This window comes from Ornithorhynchus anatinus, chromosome 4 (assembly GCF_004115215.2).
Source record: "Ornithorhynchus anatinus isolate Pmale09 chromosome 4, mOrnAna1.pri.v4, whole genome shotgun sequence".
Lineage (NCBI taxonomy): Eukaryota > Metazoa > Chordata > Mammalia > Monotremata > Ornithorhynchidae > Ornithorhynchus > Ornithorhynchus anatinus.
In genome coordinates, this window is record NC_041731.1 from 132,162,308 (window position 1) to 132,176,281 (window position 13,974).

General features: G+C 51.6%; 1 protein-coding gene across 1 annotated transcript; it reads right to left on the minus strand.

The window, feature by feature from the left end:
- Nucleotides 1-6,548: 6,548 nt before the first annotated feature.
- Nucleotides 6,549-13,717, minus strand: LOC100682236 (homeobox protein HMX1). The gene is made up of 2 exons (XM_029063598.1): nt 13,258-13,717; nt 6,549-7,114 (listed from the first exon to the last, which is right to left on the minus strand). The coding sequence occupies exons 1-2, from the start codon at nt 13,715-13,717 to the stop codon at nt 6,549-6,551; spliced, it is 1,026 nt and encodes a 341-aa protein (XP_028919431.1).
- Nucleotides 13,718-13,974: the final 257 nt, after the last annotated feature.

The following is a 13,974-nucleotide window of genomic DNA, read 5'->3' on the forward strand; positions in this document are numbered from 1 at the left end:
CCAGGAGAGTGTGGTTGGGAATTTCTTTGGTCGGGTTTCCCCGAAGGATGCAATTATTGTCTGTCTGCCCCTCTTTCTTCCCCCTCCAGAAACCAGGTTTTCTTTTTTTTTTTCGCAGCTACTTCCTCCGGTGGTGTCTCCTAAACTCAGCCTCCCGAGCCGTGCCAGCCGCAAAGGATGCACACAGCCCAAACCGACCGGCTGCTTAGCCATCACCCCCAAATCCTCCTAGCCTCCAGTCCCGGGAAAAAGGGATTCGTTCCTCCCGAAATTCCCGGGAATTTAAGGAGCATTCCTCTTTCTATTCCGCTGAATAATGGCTTTTTCAACCCGGAGTTTGTAGTAACAAATCCCGGCCATAAAGGGATTTCCTTCTTTCCACTGCGGCGGGGAGGAAGGGAGGGAGAGGGATTTAATAATATTATTCTTTGTTTCGTATTTCATTCCGTTTTTCATTTCATTCTTTCATTTCGTTTTTTCATTTTATTCTTCCATTTCGTTTTTTTATTTTTTATTTCGTTTTTCATTTCTTTTTTTAATTTCATTTTTTTCATTTCATTTCTTTTTTTTTTTCCATTTCGTTTTCATTTCGTTTTTATTGCGTTTTTCAGAGCCAGGGGTTGGGAGGACGTGGGTTCTAAAATCTCGGCTCCTTCACTTGTCTGCTGTGTGACCTTGGGCAAGCCACTTCACTTCTCTGTGCCTCAGTTACCTCATCTGTCAAATGGGGATTAAAAACTGTGAGCCCCACGTGGGACAAACCGATGACCGTGTATCTACCCTAGCGTTTAGAACAGTGCTTGATCCATAGTAAGCGCTTAACAAATACCGTTATTATTGTTATTATTATTTCTTGCATCCTCAATAAGTGTCAACAATTCCCCCGGACACCCTCCAACCTCACCTTTCCAAGCTGTTCTTGAGGACCGAATGGAACGGAACGGTGCTTGGCACATAGTAAGCGCTTAGCAAATACCTTTATTATGTTATTATTATTATTATTATCGGTCGTTTACGAAATTGGATGATGCTGCGGTCTAGATATGAGATGCAGTTCCGCGATTGCAAATACGTATCGCTGGTCCCAGGAAATCAGGGCCAGAGCGTTTGGATGGCTCAGCGCAAACCTTCACCACTGCTGAAAAAAAACAAAACAAAAAAAGAAAACAATTCGAGCCCTTTATCGTGTTGGGGGTAACGTATACTTCACCGATAGAGATTGATTAATAATAATAATACGACGATAATTATCATAATATAACATGTAATTATAATCATATCAATTGAATTATAAGACTATAGCATTATGTTATTGCTTAATAATTATTGTTATGATATTTGTTTTAAACGCTTACTCTGTGCCCACCGCTGCTTTAAGCGCTGGGATGGCTACAAGCTAATCAGGTTGGATCCAATCCCTGTCCCACGTAGGGGTCGCATTCACGATCCCCGTTTTACAGTTGAGGTGACCGAGAGGTGAAGTGACTTATCCAAGCTCACACAGCAGTCGGATGGCAGAGTCACGACTAGAACCCATGACCTTCTGACTCCCAGGCCCGTGCTCTATCACTACGCCATGCTGCTTCTCTCTCCAACTCTCTTGTACTGTACTCTTCCAAGCGCTTAGTATAATGCTCTGCACACAGCAAGCGCTCATCAGGTTGATTGATTGATTGATTGATTGATTGATAAGCTTTCCTGGCTCGGACAGCATCGAGAAGTTCCCAAAGTGCCCGGGCCTGGCAGATCGTGCCAGACTTGCCAACTGGGTAAACTGATGCTTAGTTACTGCAAGTAGTTACTATCGATCGGCGCCACTCACCTTCTCGGGGAGGGTGATGAGAAGCAGCGTGGCTTAGTGGAAAGAGCATGGGAGTCAGAGGTCGTGGGTTCTAATCCCGCTTCCGCCACTTGTCTGCTGTGTGACCTTAAACAAGCTACTTGACTTCTCTGTGCCTCAGTGACCTCATCTGTAAAATGGGGATGAAGACTGTGAGCCCCACGTGGGACAACCTGATGACCTTGTATCTACCCCAGCGCTTAGACCAGTGCTTGGCATATAGTAAGGGCTTTACAAATATCAATATTATTATCACTATTAATAATAGTAATAATAACAACAATGGACTGTTGAGATCGCAGAGGGAGTGGGGCAGAAAGAGAGACTCCAAGAATGTTTTCTCTTGGGCATGATCCTGCCTTTCCAGCGAGAATCTAGGTTAAAGCGTAGGACCGCGTGGGAAGAGAAAGGGAGAGACGGAGAGACAGCGACAGAGACAGAGAGAGAAGTGCCGTTTAAGGAATGTATACGTTTATATTTTTATTTTTTAATGGTATTTGCGAAGCACTTACTATGTGCCAGGCTCTGAACTAAGCTCTGGGGTAATTATAAGCTAATTAGGATCGACAAAGTCCAAACCCCACGTGGGGCTCACAGTCTTAATCCTCATTTGACAAATAAGGAAACTGAGGCACAGAGAAGTGAAGTGACTTGCCCAGAGTCACACAGCAGACGAGTGGCGGAGTGGGATTGAGTGAATGAATGAACTGACTACTTATTTTGTTTTGCTATCTGTCCTTCCCTTTTAGGACTGTGAGGCCGTTGTTGGGCAGGGATTGTATCTATCTGTTGCCGAATTGTACTTTCCAAGCGCTTAGTAAAGTCCTCTTAAGCGCTCGATAAATAATTGAATGAATGAATTTATTAATTAACCCAGTTCTTTCTGACTTTTAGGCCTGGGATCTTTCCAGTAGACCATGCTGCTGATATAATATGCGTGTATTCATTTATTCCGTGGTATTCATTTATCGAGCAAAGCACTGTACTAAACGTCGAGGAGAGCACACAGGTCGCTTAATTTCACTTTATTTATTTCTCCTAATGTCGGTCTCCCCTTCTAGACTGTAAACTCGCTGTGGGCAGAGAATGTGTCTGTTTATTGTTATACTATACTCTCCCAAGCGTTTAGTTCAGTGCTCTGTGCACAGGTATAATTATCAAATGTCATCGAGTCGTTTCCGATTCATAGCGACTGTGTGGATATATTTCCTCCAGACCGTACAGAGTAAGCGCTCAATAAATACGATCGAATGAATGAATGAAAAAACCCACGGGGCGGGGGGAGGAAGGACGAAAATATAACTGCGGTGCATTTTTTTCTTTAAAAAAATCCGTTTTATTGGTAGGACCGGTGCGTTGTCGGAACGCGCTTTAAAATAAAAAATAAAACCAATTCAGTCGGTAGTCCTAGTGGCCAGAGAGTTTCCTGTTTGTTAGAGCCGGTAGTAGTAAGCAGTCAGGGAGAGGGATGCGGTGTAGACGCGGCGGTGTAGACGACTCTTCTCCCTCCAGACTTTCCTGGGACAGGAGGTGAAGGAAAGAATCCATCCTTCCTCCGTTCGGAAGTGGTTCTTGGTTACAGCAAGAGAGAAGCAGCAGGGCTTAGTGGCTAGACCCCGGGTCTGGAAGTCCCAAGGTCATGGGTTCTAATCCCGACTCCGTCGCTTGCCTGCTGTGGGATCTTGGGCAAGTCGCTTCGCTTCTCTGCGGCTCAGTTACCCCATCTGAAAAATGGGGTTTGAGACTGTGAGCCCCATATAATAATAATAATGGTATTTGACTATGTGCCAAGCACTCTTCTAAGCGCTGGGATAGATAGAAGGTCATCAGGTTCTCCCTCTTGGGGCTCCCAGTCTTAATTCCCATTTTACAGATGAGGTGAGGTCACCGAGGCACAGAGAAGTTAAGTGACTTGCCCAGAATCACACAGTTGATAAAGCGGCGGAGGCGGGATTAGAGCTCATGACCTCTGACTGCCCACCCGGGGCTTTTACCACTAAGCCACTCTGCTTCTCCATGGGACAGGGACGGTGTCGAGTCCGATTTGCTTGTACCCACCCCAGCACCTACTACAGTGCCGGGCACGTAGTAAGCGCTTAAGAAATACCCTCACTGCTATTGTTGTCATTGGCAAGATGTGAGGGGCGGAAAGCCCATCTCCAGGAACTGCAGCTCTTGCGACCCCTGATGCGGTCACAGAAATGAGGGATGAAGGGGGAGGGGGCGTGGGGGTGTCGCCCCCGCCCCAAATCCTCGACGATGTGGGCTAGGTTAAACCCGAAGAGAAGCAGCGTGGCTCAGTGGAAAGACCCCGGGCTTAAGAGTCAGAGGTCATGGGTTCGAATCCCGCCTCCGCCACCTGTCAGCTGTGTGACTTTGGACAAGTCACTTCACTTCTCGGTGCCTCAGTTCCCTCATCTGTAAAATAGAGATTCAGACTGTGAGCCTCACGAGGGACAACCTGATGACCCTGTATCTCCCCCAGCGCTTAGAGCAGTGCTCGGCACATAGTAAGCGTTTAACAAATACCAACGTTATTATTATTATTAAAACGGTTCGTCCGAGGGGACATTCGCTTCGACGGGAGGCTTGAGAGTCTCCACGCTTCGAAACCATCCTAGAAATGTCCTGAGCTGGGGAGGGGGGTGGTGGAGGGTCTGGGAAGGGTCTCGGATGAAACCTGTCCTCGTCTTCACCATCCCGGGCCCCACGGGGAGCGACGTTTGGGACGCCCCAGGCTGCACCGCCGGCCAAGTCCATCTCTGTTTCCTTGTTTTGATGTCTGTCTCCCCCGCCTCTAGACTGTGAGCCCGTTGTGAGAGGGGATCGTCTCTCTTTATTGCTGAATTGTTCTTTCCAAGCGCTTCGAACAGCGTCCTGCACACGGTAAGCGCTCAATAAATACGATTGAATGAATGAACGGTTGCAGGTTTGGGTGCTGAAAATCTAACAGGCCCCTCACCCGGCAACCAGGGGCCCAAGGGCTCGGGGAATGAGGAGTGGGGGCCTGGAGAAATTGCAAAAAAAAAAAAATTAGAAAAAAAAAATATATATCTAGTTGCAAGCATGCATAATACGCAATATAACGCCCGGATGCAACTCGGCCTTCACAAATGGAGAGGAAGGAGGGTTTTCCGGACCGAAGGGGGTTCTGAGTTCGGGAGCGTTGGGTGAAGGGACCCAGGATCCCTCCCCTTCCCCTCCCCTGTGCTCCTCATCCTCCGTCCGAGCAGAGGAGTCCGGAATCCAAGCTTTTCCCGGGATCGGCTCTCGTTTTCTGGGAAGCGGATCTGAGTTCCAAATCGAGTGGTCATCCAGAGCTGCCCGCCCAAGCCGTCGCCCCCGGCTCCTGGAAGTCCCGTCGCCAGCGTCCACCCCCTGTCCACCCCGGGGGGACACTGGGGGGTGTGTGTCGCCGGGGGAGACCAGCTGGGGGGGAGTGGGTGAGGACCTCGGGCAAGTCACTTCACTTCTCTGTGCCGCAGTTCCCTCATCTGCAAAATGGGGACTGAGCCTGTGAGCCCCACGTGGGACGATCTGATGACCTTGTATCTACCCCAGCGCTTAGAACAGTGCTTGGCACATAGTAAGCGCTTAACAAATGCCTAATATTAAGAAGAAGAAGAAGAAGAAAGAGGTGCCCAATCGAAAGCAGGCTGCCAAGGCAGGAGAGCTCCCCTTCCCGGGTCGGGGGAGAAGGCATTCCACAAATTGGGATTCTCTTTGGGTTTTAGGAGGAGGAGGGAGATCAAGAAAGGAAGGGCTTGGAGAGAGCGCGGGGTTGGGAGGCAGGAGGTCGTGGGTTCTAATCCCGACTCCGCCACTTGTGTGCCGTGTGAGCTTGGGCAAATCACTTCACTTCTCTAGGCCTCAGTTCCCTTTTCTGTAAAATGGGAATGAAGACTGGAGTCCCTTGTCCAGCCCGATTCACACGTATCCACCCCAGCCCTTACTACAGTGCCTGGCAGATAGAAAACGCTTAACGAATAGCATAATTATTATTCTTCTCTGGGCCTCGGTTACCTCATCTGTAAAGTGGGCGTGAAGACTGTGAGGCCCACGTGGGACAACCTGATTACCCTGTCTCTACCCCAGCGCTTAAAACAGTGCTTGCCACATAGTAAGCGCTCAACAGATACTATAATTATATTCGAGGACTTCCCCTTCCCGTCTCCCTCTCTCCCCGCGGACCCGGGTCTCGGGCGCCCCTGCCTGTTTTATTGCACTTTAGAAAATTCAGAAATAAAATAAAACAAAACCCCTCGATCCACGGGCGAGGAGGGACGCCAAGAAGCACCCCCCCCCCCGCCCGCACCCCCCGGGTGGGTGGAGGGGCGTTGAGCCCAGCCCCGGCAGGTGCGGTGGAACGGTCGGTAGAGACGTGAGAGAAGCAGCGTGGCCTAGTGGATAGAGGCTGGGAGTCAAAGGTCCTGGGTTCTAATCCCACTCCGCCACGTGTCTGACCCCGGTCCCTTCACATCCCCGTGCCTCAGTTTCCCCGTCCGTCCAACGGGGATGAAGAGGGCGAGCCCCGTGCGGGGCGGGGACTGGGTCCAACCCAACGATGTGGGATCTACCCCGGCGCTTAGAACAGGGCCCGGCAAGTGCTAAGGGTCCAACCGACCCCATCCTTCTTGGGATGACCGGGAGGCCTGCACGTGGTCGTGATGCTAATCGGGAACTTTCCGGGGGGCGGGGAAGGGAAAGTTCAGACGAGACCGGGCCTCTGCGGCCGGAGGAAAGGCATGGCCGAAGGGAAGGTGGGGAGCGGGTAGGAGAGGGCCCTGGAGAAGCCCCCCACCAGGGGCGACGAGCCGTGGGCCAAGGGGAAGCCCAGGGCCCCGGCCGCGGCCGCTGAGTTTTCGTGGTAGAGAATGGGCACCCGGACGAGCCTCTGGGCCGAGTGGGAGAGGTTGGCGGCCTCCAGCTCGGCGGCCAGCTGCCTCTTCCACTTGTTGCGACGGTTCTGGAACCAGATCTTCACCTGGGTCTCGGTGAGCTGCAGGGAGGCGGCCAGCCCGGCGCGCTCCGAGCTACTTAAGTACCGCTTGGCGTCGAAGGTCGATTCCAGCCGGAAGACCTGGCTGCGGCTGAACACCGTCCTGGTCTTCTTCTTGCGTCCGGAGGCCCTCTGGGAGGCGGCGTCCGGCTCCTCGGCCCTCCGGCCCGGCCCTCCGGGGCCCGGCCCCGCCTCTCCCGGCCGCCGGCCCTGCCCGCTGTCCTCCGGCCGCTCCGCTTCCTCGGGGCTCTCCGGAGAGGCTCGCTCGCTGGACGCTGGGGAGAGAGGACAAGCGTTGCTCTGGCTTCTAGGCTCTCCGTGGCCCAGTTCTACTTCCCGAGCGCTTAGCGCAGTGCTCTGCGCGCGGAAAGGGCTCCGGAAACCCGGGGGATAATAATAATAATAATAGCAATATTCGTATTTGTTAAGCGCTTAGTATGTGCCAAGCGCTGCCGGATTGTACTTCCCGAGCGCTTAGCACAGTGCTCCGCGCGCAGAAAGGGCTCGGCTAACCCCGTGGGATAATAATAATAATGATAATAACGTTGGCATTTGTTAAGCGCTTACTATGTGCCAAGCGCTGCCGAATTGTACTTCCCGAGCGCTTAGCACAGTGCTCTGCGCGCAGAAAGGGCTCGGCTAACCCCGTGGGATAATAATAATCATAACGTTGGTATTTGTTAAGCGCTTACTATGTGCCAAGCGCTGCCGAATTGTACTTCCCGAGGGCTTAGCACAGTGCTCTGCGCGCAGAAAGGGCTCGGCTAACCCCGTGGGATAATAATAATCACAACGTTGGTATTTGTTAAGCGCTTACTATATGCCAAGAGCTTTTCTGGGGTAGATAAAAGGTAATCAGGTTGTCCCACGTAGGGCTCACGCTCTTCATCCCCATTTGACAGAGGAGGTCACTGAGGCCCAGAGAAGTGAAGCGACTTGCCCCTTAAGGGGCTTGCTTAAGTGGCGGAGCTGGGATTAGAACCCATGACCTCTGTCTCCCAAGGCCGGGCTCTTTCCACTGAGCCACGCTGCTTCTCGATGAACGAGCCGTTGGGGCCACGAGGACCCGCGCCGCGGATGCCAACAAACCCGGAGCTAAAGTCCGCACGCCCCAACGCCCACCCCGGACCGATGCGGACAAGAAATGCAGAGCCAGGAGACCTCTCCTCCCCTCTCACTTCCACCCCGCCAGACAGACTGTGAGCCCGTTGTTGGGTAGGGATTGCCTCTATCTGTGGCCGAATTGTACTTTCCAAGCGCTTAGTACAGTGGTCTGCACGCAGTAAGCGCTCGATAAATACGACTGACTGACTGACTGAATGAACGGACACACTCATACACTCTCCCTCCCTCTCTCTCCCTCCTCTCTCTCTCACTCTTGTCACACACACATCCACACACACCCCCTCCCTCCCTTTCCCTCTCTTTCTCTCTCTCACATACATATACATCCACACTCACACACTCTCTCACATATTCACACACTCTCTGACAGATAATACTCACACACTCTCTCTCCTCTCTCCCTCTCTTTCTCTCTCACACACACGTATTCACGCTCACACTCTCTCTCACCCACCTTCACACACTCACACACAAACAACACTCAAACACCCTCCCTCTTCTCTCCCTCTTTCTCTCTTTCTCTCACACCCTCTCCCTCGCTCTTTCTCCCTCCTCTCTCTTTCTCTCTCACTCTGTCACACAAACATTTACCCACTCACTCTCCCTCCTTCTCTCTCCCTCTCTCTTTCTCTCTCTCACACACACGCATTCACACTCACACGCTCTCTCTCACCCACATTCACACATTCTCACACACACACAACACTCATACACTCTCCCTCCTCTCTCCCTCTCTCTTTCTCACAGTCGCACAATCAGCACACTCTCCCTCCCTTTCCCTCTTTTTCTCTCACACCGCACATTGACACTCTCACTCTCTCCAATACACACATTTACACACTCTCTCTCACACACACACATACACGCACTCTCCCTCTCTCTCACACAGACACGCACATTTCTAGACTGTGAGTCCGATGTTGGGTAGGTATTGTCTCTGTTGCAGAATTGTACTTTCCCAGCTCTTAGTACGGTGCTCTGCACACAGCGCTCAATAATTACGATTGAATGAATGAATTCACACACACACACACACACACACACACACACTCCCCCTCCTCCTCCCCAAACACATTCACACACTCTCATACGCACTCACACTCTAACAAACACTCACACACCGTCTCTCTCCCCTCTCTCTCCAGAATCAGGGCCCGGTTCACCCTTCCATTGATTTGCTCAGGCAATTAGCGTTTAATTACCACTTAGGGAGCGAGTTGCTTAGGGCCCCGAATAAATCGGCACATTCGGGTTCAAGAGAAAAAAAAAAGGAAACACAAAATCCGAAATCACCTCTCGGGTCGAGAGGCGGGGAGATGGACGTGTTGTAGGAAAAGAGGCGTTGGCTAAATCCTCCTGGGATTCCGCCTGGCTTGATTTCTGGCCTTGTTTGGGGTCCAAAAGGTGCCGAATCGCTAAGATCGAGACAAGGGTCCTGGTGACCGTTTAACTTTTCATTCCATGTGGAAAGTTTATTGACAAACACGACGTTTCCGTTTACAGGGTATTATGTAAATACGGCTCGGGTTGAATTCGATCTGGGTTAAATTCGTTCAGGGCTGAAGAAATAAACGATCCCCGATAACCATATTGAAAAAAACCAACAACAAACCTCCAAATGGGCAGCTCTCAAAGACACAAAGGAAAAAGAAAATAGGGTAATGGGGGATTAAATATGTTTGGAGCAGACGGGAGATGAAGGACTTTTGAAAAGACGGTGCCGAGTGAAAAAGAAGCTGAAAATTCGCTTTTCCCGTGTGCACTGAACGGGTCAAACGGGTAAAAAAAAAATCTTTTTTTTTTTTTCCCTAAAGAGGGGAGGAGGGAATTGGAATCCGAGGCTGAAGCTCATTCCCGCCATCGAGACACAGTTCAGGATTGAAAAAATTGGGGTGCACGGCGAATACACAACAGACACACACTCACACGCGTACATTAGCTGAATAGACATCTTCAACAGACACAGATATACGTACGCGCACTTGGATGGAAAATGAAATGGTCATTCCTCGGCTTTCTCGAATCTTGAAGGATTCGGAAAATCTGGGATATTGGGGATGCCCAGCCTCAAGGCCAGGGCCCTGGGCATTCCCCATTTTTTAGCGCAGTTAGTTCGAAATACGGGAGCGAAAAAGATAGATAATTTAAGAGGGGCGCTTTGGGTTTTTTGCTGTTTTTGAGGGGGCAGAGAGGGAGGTTAAACCAGCACCCAAGATCCTTCTGACTCCCACCTTTCGTTTCTCAGAAAAGGAGGTGACTCGCCCAGGGGAATTCACCGCACACGAAGGAGCAGCCATTATTCGTTCATTCGATCGTATTTATTGTGCGCTTACTGTGTGCAGAGCACTGTACTAAGAGTTTAGAAAGTACAATTCAGCAACAAATAGAGACAATCCCTACCCAACAACGTATGCATATATGTATATATCTATAATTCTAATTATTTATATTGATGCCTGTTTACTTGTTTTGATGGGTATAGATCTATAATTTATTTATTTATATTGGTGCCTGTTTAATTGTTTTGATTTCTGTCTTCCCCCCTTTAGATGTGAGCCCGGTGAGGGCAGGGATTGTCTCTCCTTATTGCTGAATTGTACTTCCCCAAGCGCTTAATACAGTGCTCTACACGCTGTAAATACGATTGATTGAAGGAATTATTTTTTCTTTTCCCAAAGAGAAGGCACAGGGTTCGAATTGTGGCCCTCAAAGCGAGACTCTCTGGGTTAGGGTTTTTGCACAGGGAGCGGCCATAGAGATGGTTCAAGTTAGATTTCCTCTTCGAAAAATGTCATTTTCTACTTTTTGGAGGGGGGGCGGGTGAGGCAGACAGAGACAAAGTGATAGCCACAGCGGTAGTGACGTTATTTATTAAACACCTACTGTGTGCAGAGCGCTTATGTACTTCAACACTGGGAGAAGCTGTACACGGATGAGATTTAGATTTGGAAACCTAAATCCCAAAGGGCTTAAAACCTAAGGGTGTGGGATGGGCGAGAGACACTGAAGCTTGGATGAAAACAGAAATATAAAAGGCAAGGACGAGGATAAAGGCGACGAGAGTATTGTGCCATATTATGGAGAGAGAAAGAAAGAGACAGGAGAGACAGAGAGAGAGAGAAGCATAGTTTCTGCCATAATTCAGATGATAAAAGCCTTCCCTGGCTTGGCCTCCCTTCTGTAGAAGCCCGGTCACCGCTCAGGGTCTCGCACAACAAAACAGGGGACAGAGGAGGGAGTGCACTTGTCTGCTGTGTGGCCTTGGGCAAGCCACTTTACTTCTCTGTGCCTCATCTGTCAAATGGGGATGAAGACTTTGAGCCCCACGTGGGACAACCTGATTTTCTTGTATATACCCCAGCGTTTAGAACAGTGGGAGGGATTGGCTCTCTTTACTGCTGTACTGTACTTTTCAAACGTTTAGTCTAGTGCTCTGTACCCAGTAAGCGCTCAGTAAATATGATTGAATGAATGAACAGTGCTTGGCGCATAGTAAGCGCTTAACAAATACTATTATTATTATTACTATTATTATTATTACAGGGGCCTGTATGAACTGGAATTCAGGAAACCCGGCTTCCAACTCCAGCCCACTTGCTGGCCCGCTGGGTGACCACGAGCAAGTCTCTTAACCTCTCTGGGCCTCAGTATCCTCCTTTATCCAATGGGGATCGGACACCTGCTCTCCCTCTCCCTTGGGCAATAAGCCCCGCTTGGGACGGGGGTGTCCTGCCCCGCTCAATAAATACGATTGATTGAACGAAAGAATTTTTCCTTCTCCCATGGAGAAGGCAAAGGGTTCTAATTGTGGTCCCCAAAACGAGGTTGTCTGGGTTAGAGTTTTTGCACAGGGTTTTTGCACAGGGACCATAGAGATGGTTCAAGTTTAGATTTCCTCTTCGAAAAGAGTTATTTTTTTGTTGGGGGGGGGGGGAAGGTGAGATAGAGACACAGAGGTAGTGACGCTATTTATTAAACTCCTACTGTGTGCAGGGCGCTTATGTACTTCAACACTGGGAGAAGCAGTACACGATGTGCCAGTTTTTCAGGATTCTCCCTCGTTGCAGGGCAGGGCAATGTGTCTATTTTTGTCTTGCACTCTCCCCGGCGCTTAGTACAGTGCTCTGCCCAAGGTAAGCGCTCAATAAATACGATTGACTGATTGAATCCCACGATAGCCTCCCGACCTCGGGCGCCGGGAGACACCCTGAACCCGCGCCGTCACGATAGCTGCGAACTCTGGCTTGTCTCGGCCTTTCTTTCATTCATTCAATCGTGCTTATTGAGCGTTTACCGTGTGCAGAGCACTGTACTAGGCGCTTGGGAGGGGACGATACAACAATAAATACATTCCCTGCCCACAACGAATTTAGTCGAGAGGGAGAGGACATTTTCAGACCAGACGGCCGTCGCTGGGATCCAGGGACCCGAGTAGACGCCCCCGATTCGAATCGGGATCATCGCGTTGGGGTCCTCCATTCATTCGAATTTATTGAGCTCTTACTGAGTGCGGAGCACTGTACTAAGCGCTTGGGAAAGTACAATACGGCAATAAAGAGAAACAATCCCTGCCCACAGTGAGCTCACATTCTAGAAGCGGCGAGGCTCAGCGGAAAGGGCCCGGGCTTGGGAGTCAGAGGTCGTGGGTTCTAATCCCGGCTCCGCCGCTTGCCTGCTGTGGGACCTCGGACACGTCACTTAACTTCTCTGGGCCTCAGTTCCCTCGTCTGTCAACTGGGGATATAGACGGTGAGCCCCACGTGGGACAACCTGATTTCCTCGTATCTACCCCAGCGCTTAGAACAGTCAGTGCTTGGTCCACAGTAAGCGCTTAAAAAATACCATAATTATTAAGAGAAGCAGCGTGGCTTAGTGGAAAGAGCCCGGGTTTGGGAGTCGGAAGACGTGGGTTCTAACCCAGAGCCCGCCACTTATCAGCTGAATGACTTTGGGCAAGCCACTTCTCCATGCCTCGGTTTCCTCATCTGTCAAATGGAGATGAAGACTGTGGGACAACCTGATGACCTCGTATCTACCCCGGCGCTTAGAACAGCGCTTGGCTCCTAGTAAGCGCTTAACAAATAACACCATTATTAGCTGTGGGCAGGGGGTTTCTCTACTGCTGTAGTGTGCTTTCCAAGCGCTTAATACAGTGGTCCGCCCACAGTAAGCGCTCAATAGATACGATCGAAGGAATGAATGATTATTACGGGGAGGAGGTGGACGGGGGAGACGGACATCGATGGAGATGAAGGTAGAAGAGCCCTCCCCACCCCCCACCCCGGAGACTTACCGTCCGGACTTTTGCAAGGGGTGTAGATGGGGGGTCCCCTCTGGAGCCACTCTCCGGGCGGGTACGCGCAGGGTGAGTCTCCGCAGCAGCCGGCCGGGCAGAGCCCCCCGCCGTCCAGCCCGTCCAGCCTCGGGGGGACCTCCTGGGGGTCCCCCGGAGGGGGGGTCTCCTCCCTTCTCCCCCTTCTCCCCCTCGGCCTCCGCCTCTCCTCGCCCCGCAGCAGGTTCTCGATGGAGAAGGAGGAGAGGCGGGTGGGAGGGGCCCTCCCAGGACCGGTCACTTCGTCCGGCATGGTCCTGGGCCCCGGCCGGACGGCCGCGGGGTCCCCTTCCCGGACAGGCCGGGGGTCCTCCCGGAGGAGGTGGAGGGAGGCCGCCTCGCCGGTCCCCGGGAAGGAAGGCGCGGGGTCCTTGGAGACCTGCTGCTGGACGCCGCTCCCTGTCCCCGGGCCTGCGATCATGTCCAGCGGCCGGGCCGGACTTCTGGGCTCTGTCCGGCCGGCCGGGGGGCTGCGGGGGGCTGCGGGGGGCTGCGGGGCTGCCGGAGGGGGCCTGGGGGGCGCCGGATCCTTGCGCGCAACAACTGCGCGCTGCCAATGTCCGTTGCGCTCTGCCGCCGCAACCGGGGCCCCTAGCGCGCCTGCGGGTCCGGCATCCGGGGTGCGGGGCTGGGGGAGTCCCCAAAGCCCCCTCTCGTCCAGGGGCGGGGGGCTGGGGG

What these genes read in the sequence shown, in the direction of transcription:
- LOC100682236 (XM_029063598.1), bottom strand. Translation starts at nt 13,717, where the DNA reads ATGATCGCAGGCCCGGGGACAGGGAGCGGCGTCCAGCAGCAGGTCTCC. An exon ending in CCCTTGCAAAAGTCCGGACG is followed by an intron (nt 7,115 to 13,257) that starts GTAAGTCTCCGG and finishes CTCTCTCCCCAG; the next exon opens with CGTCCAGCGAGCGAGCCTCT.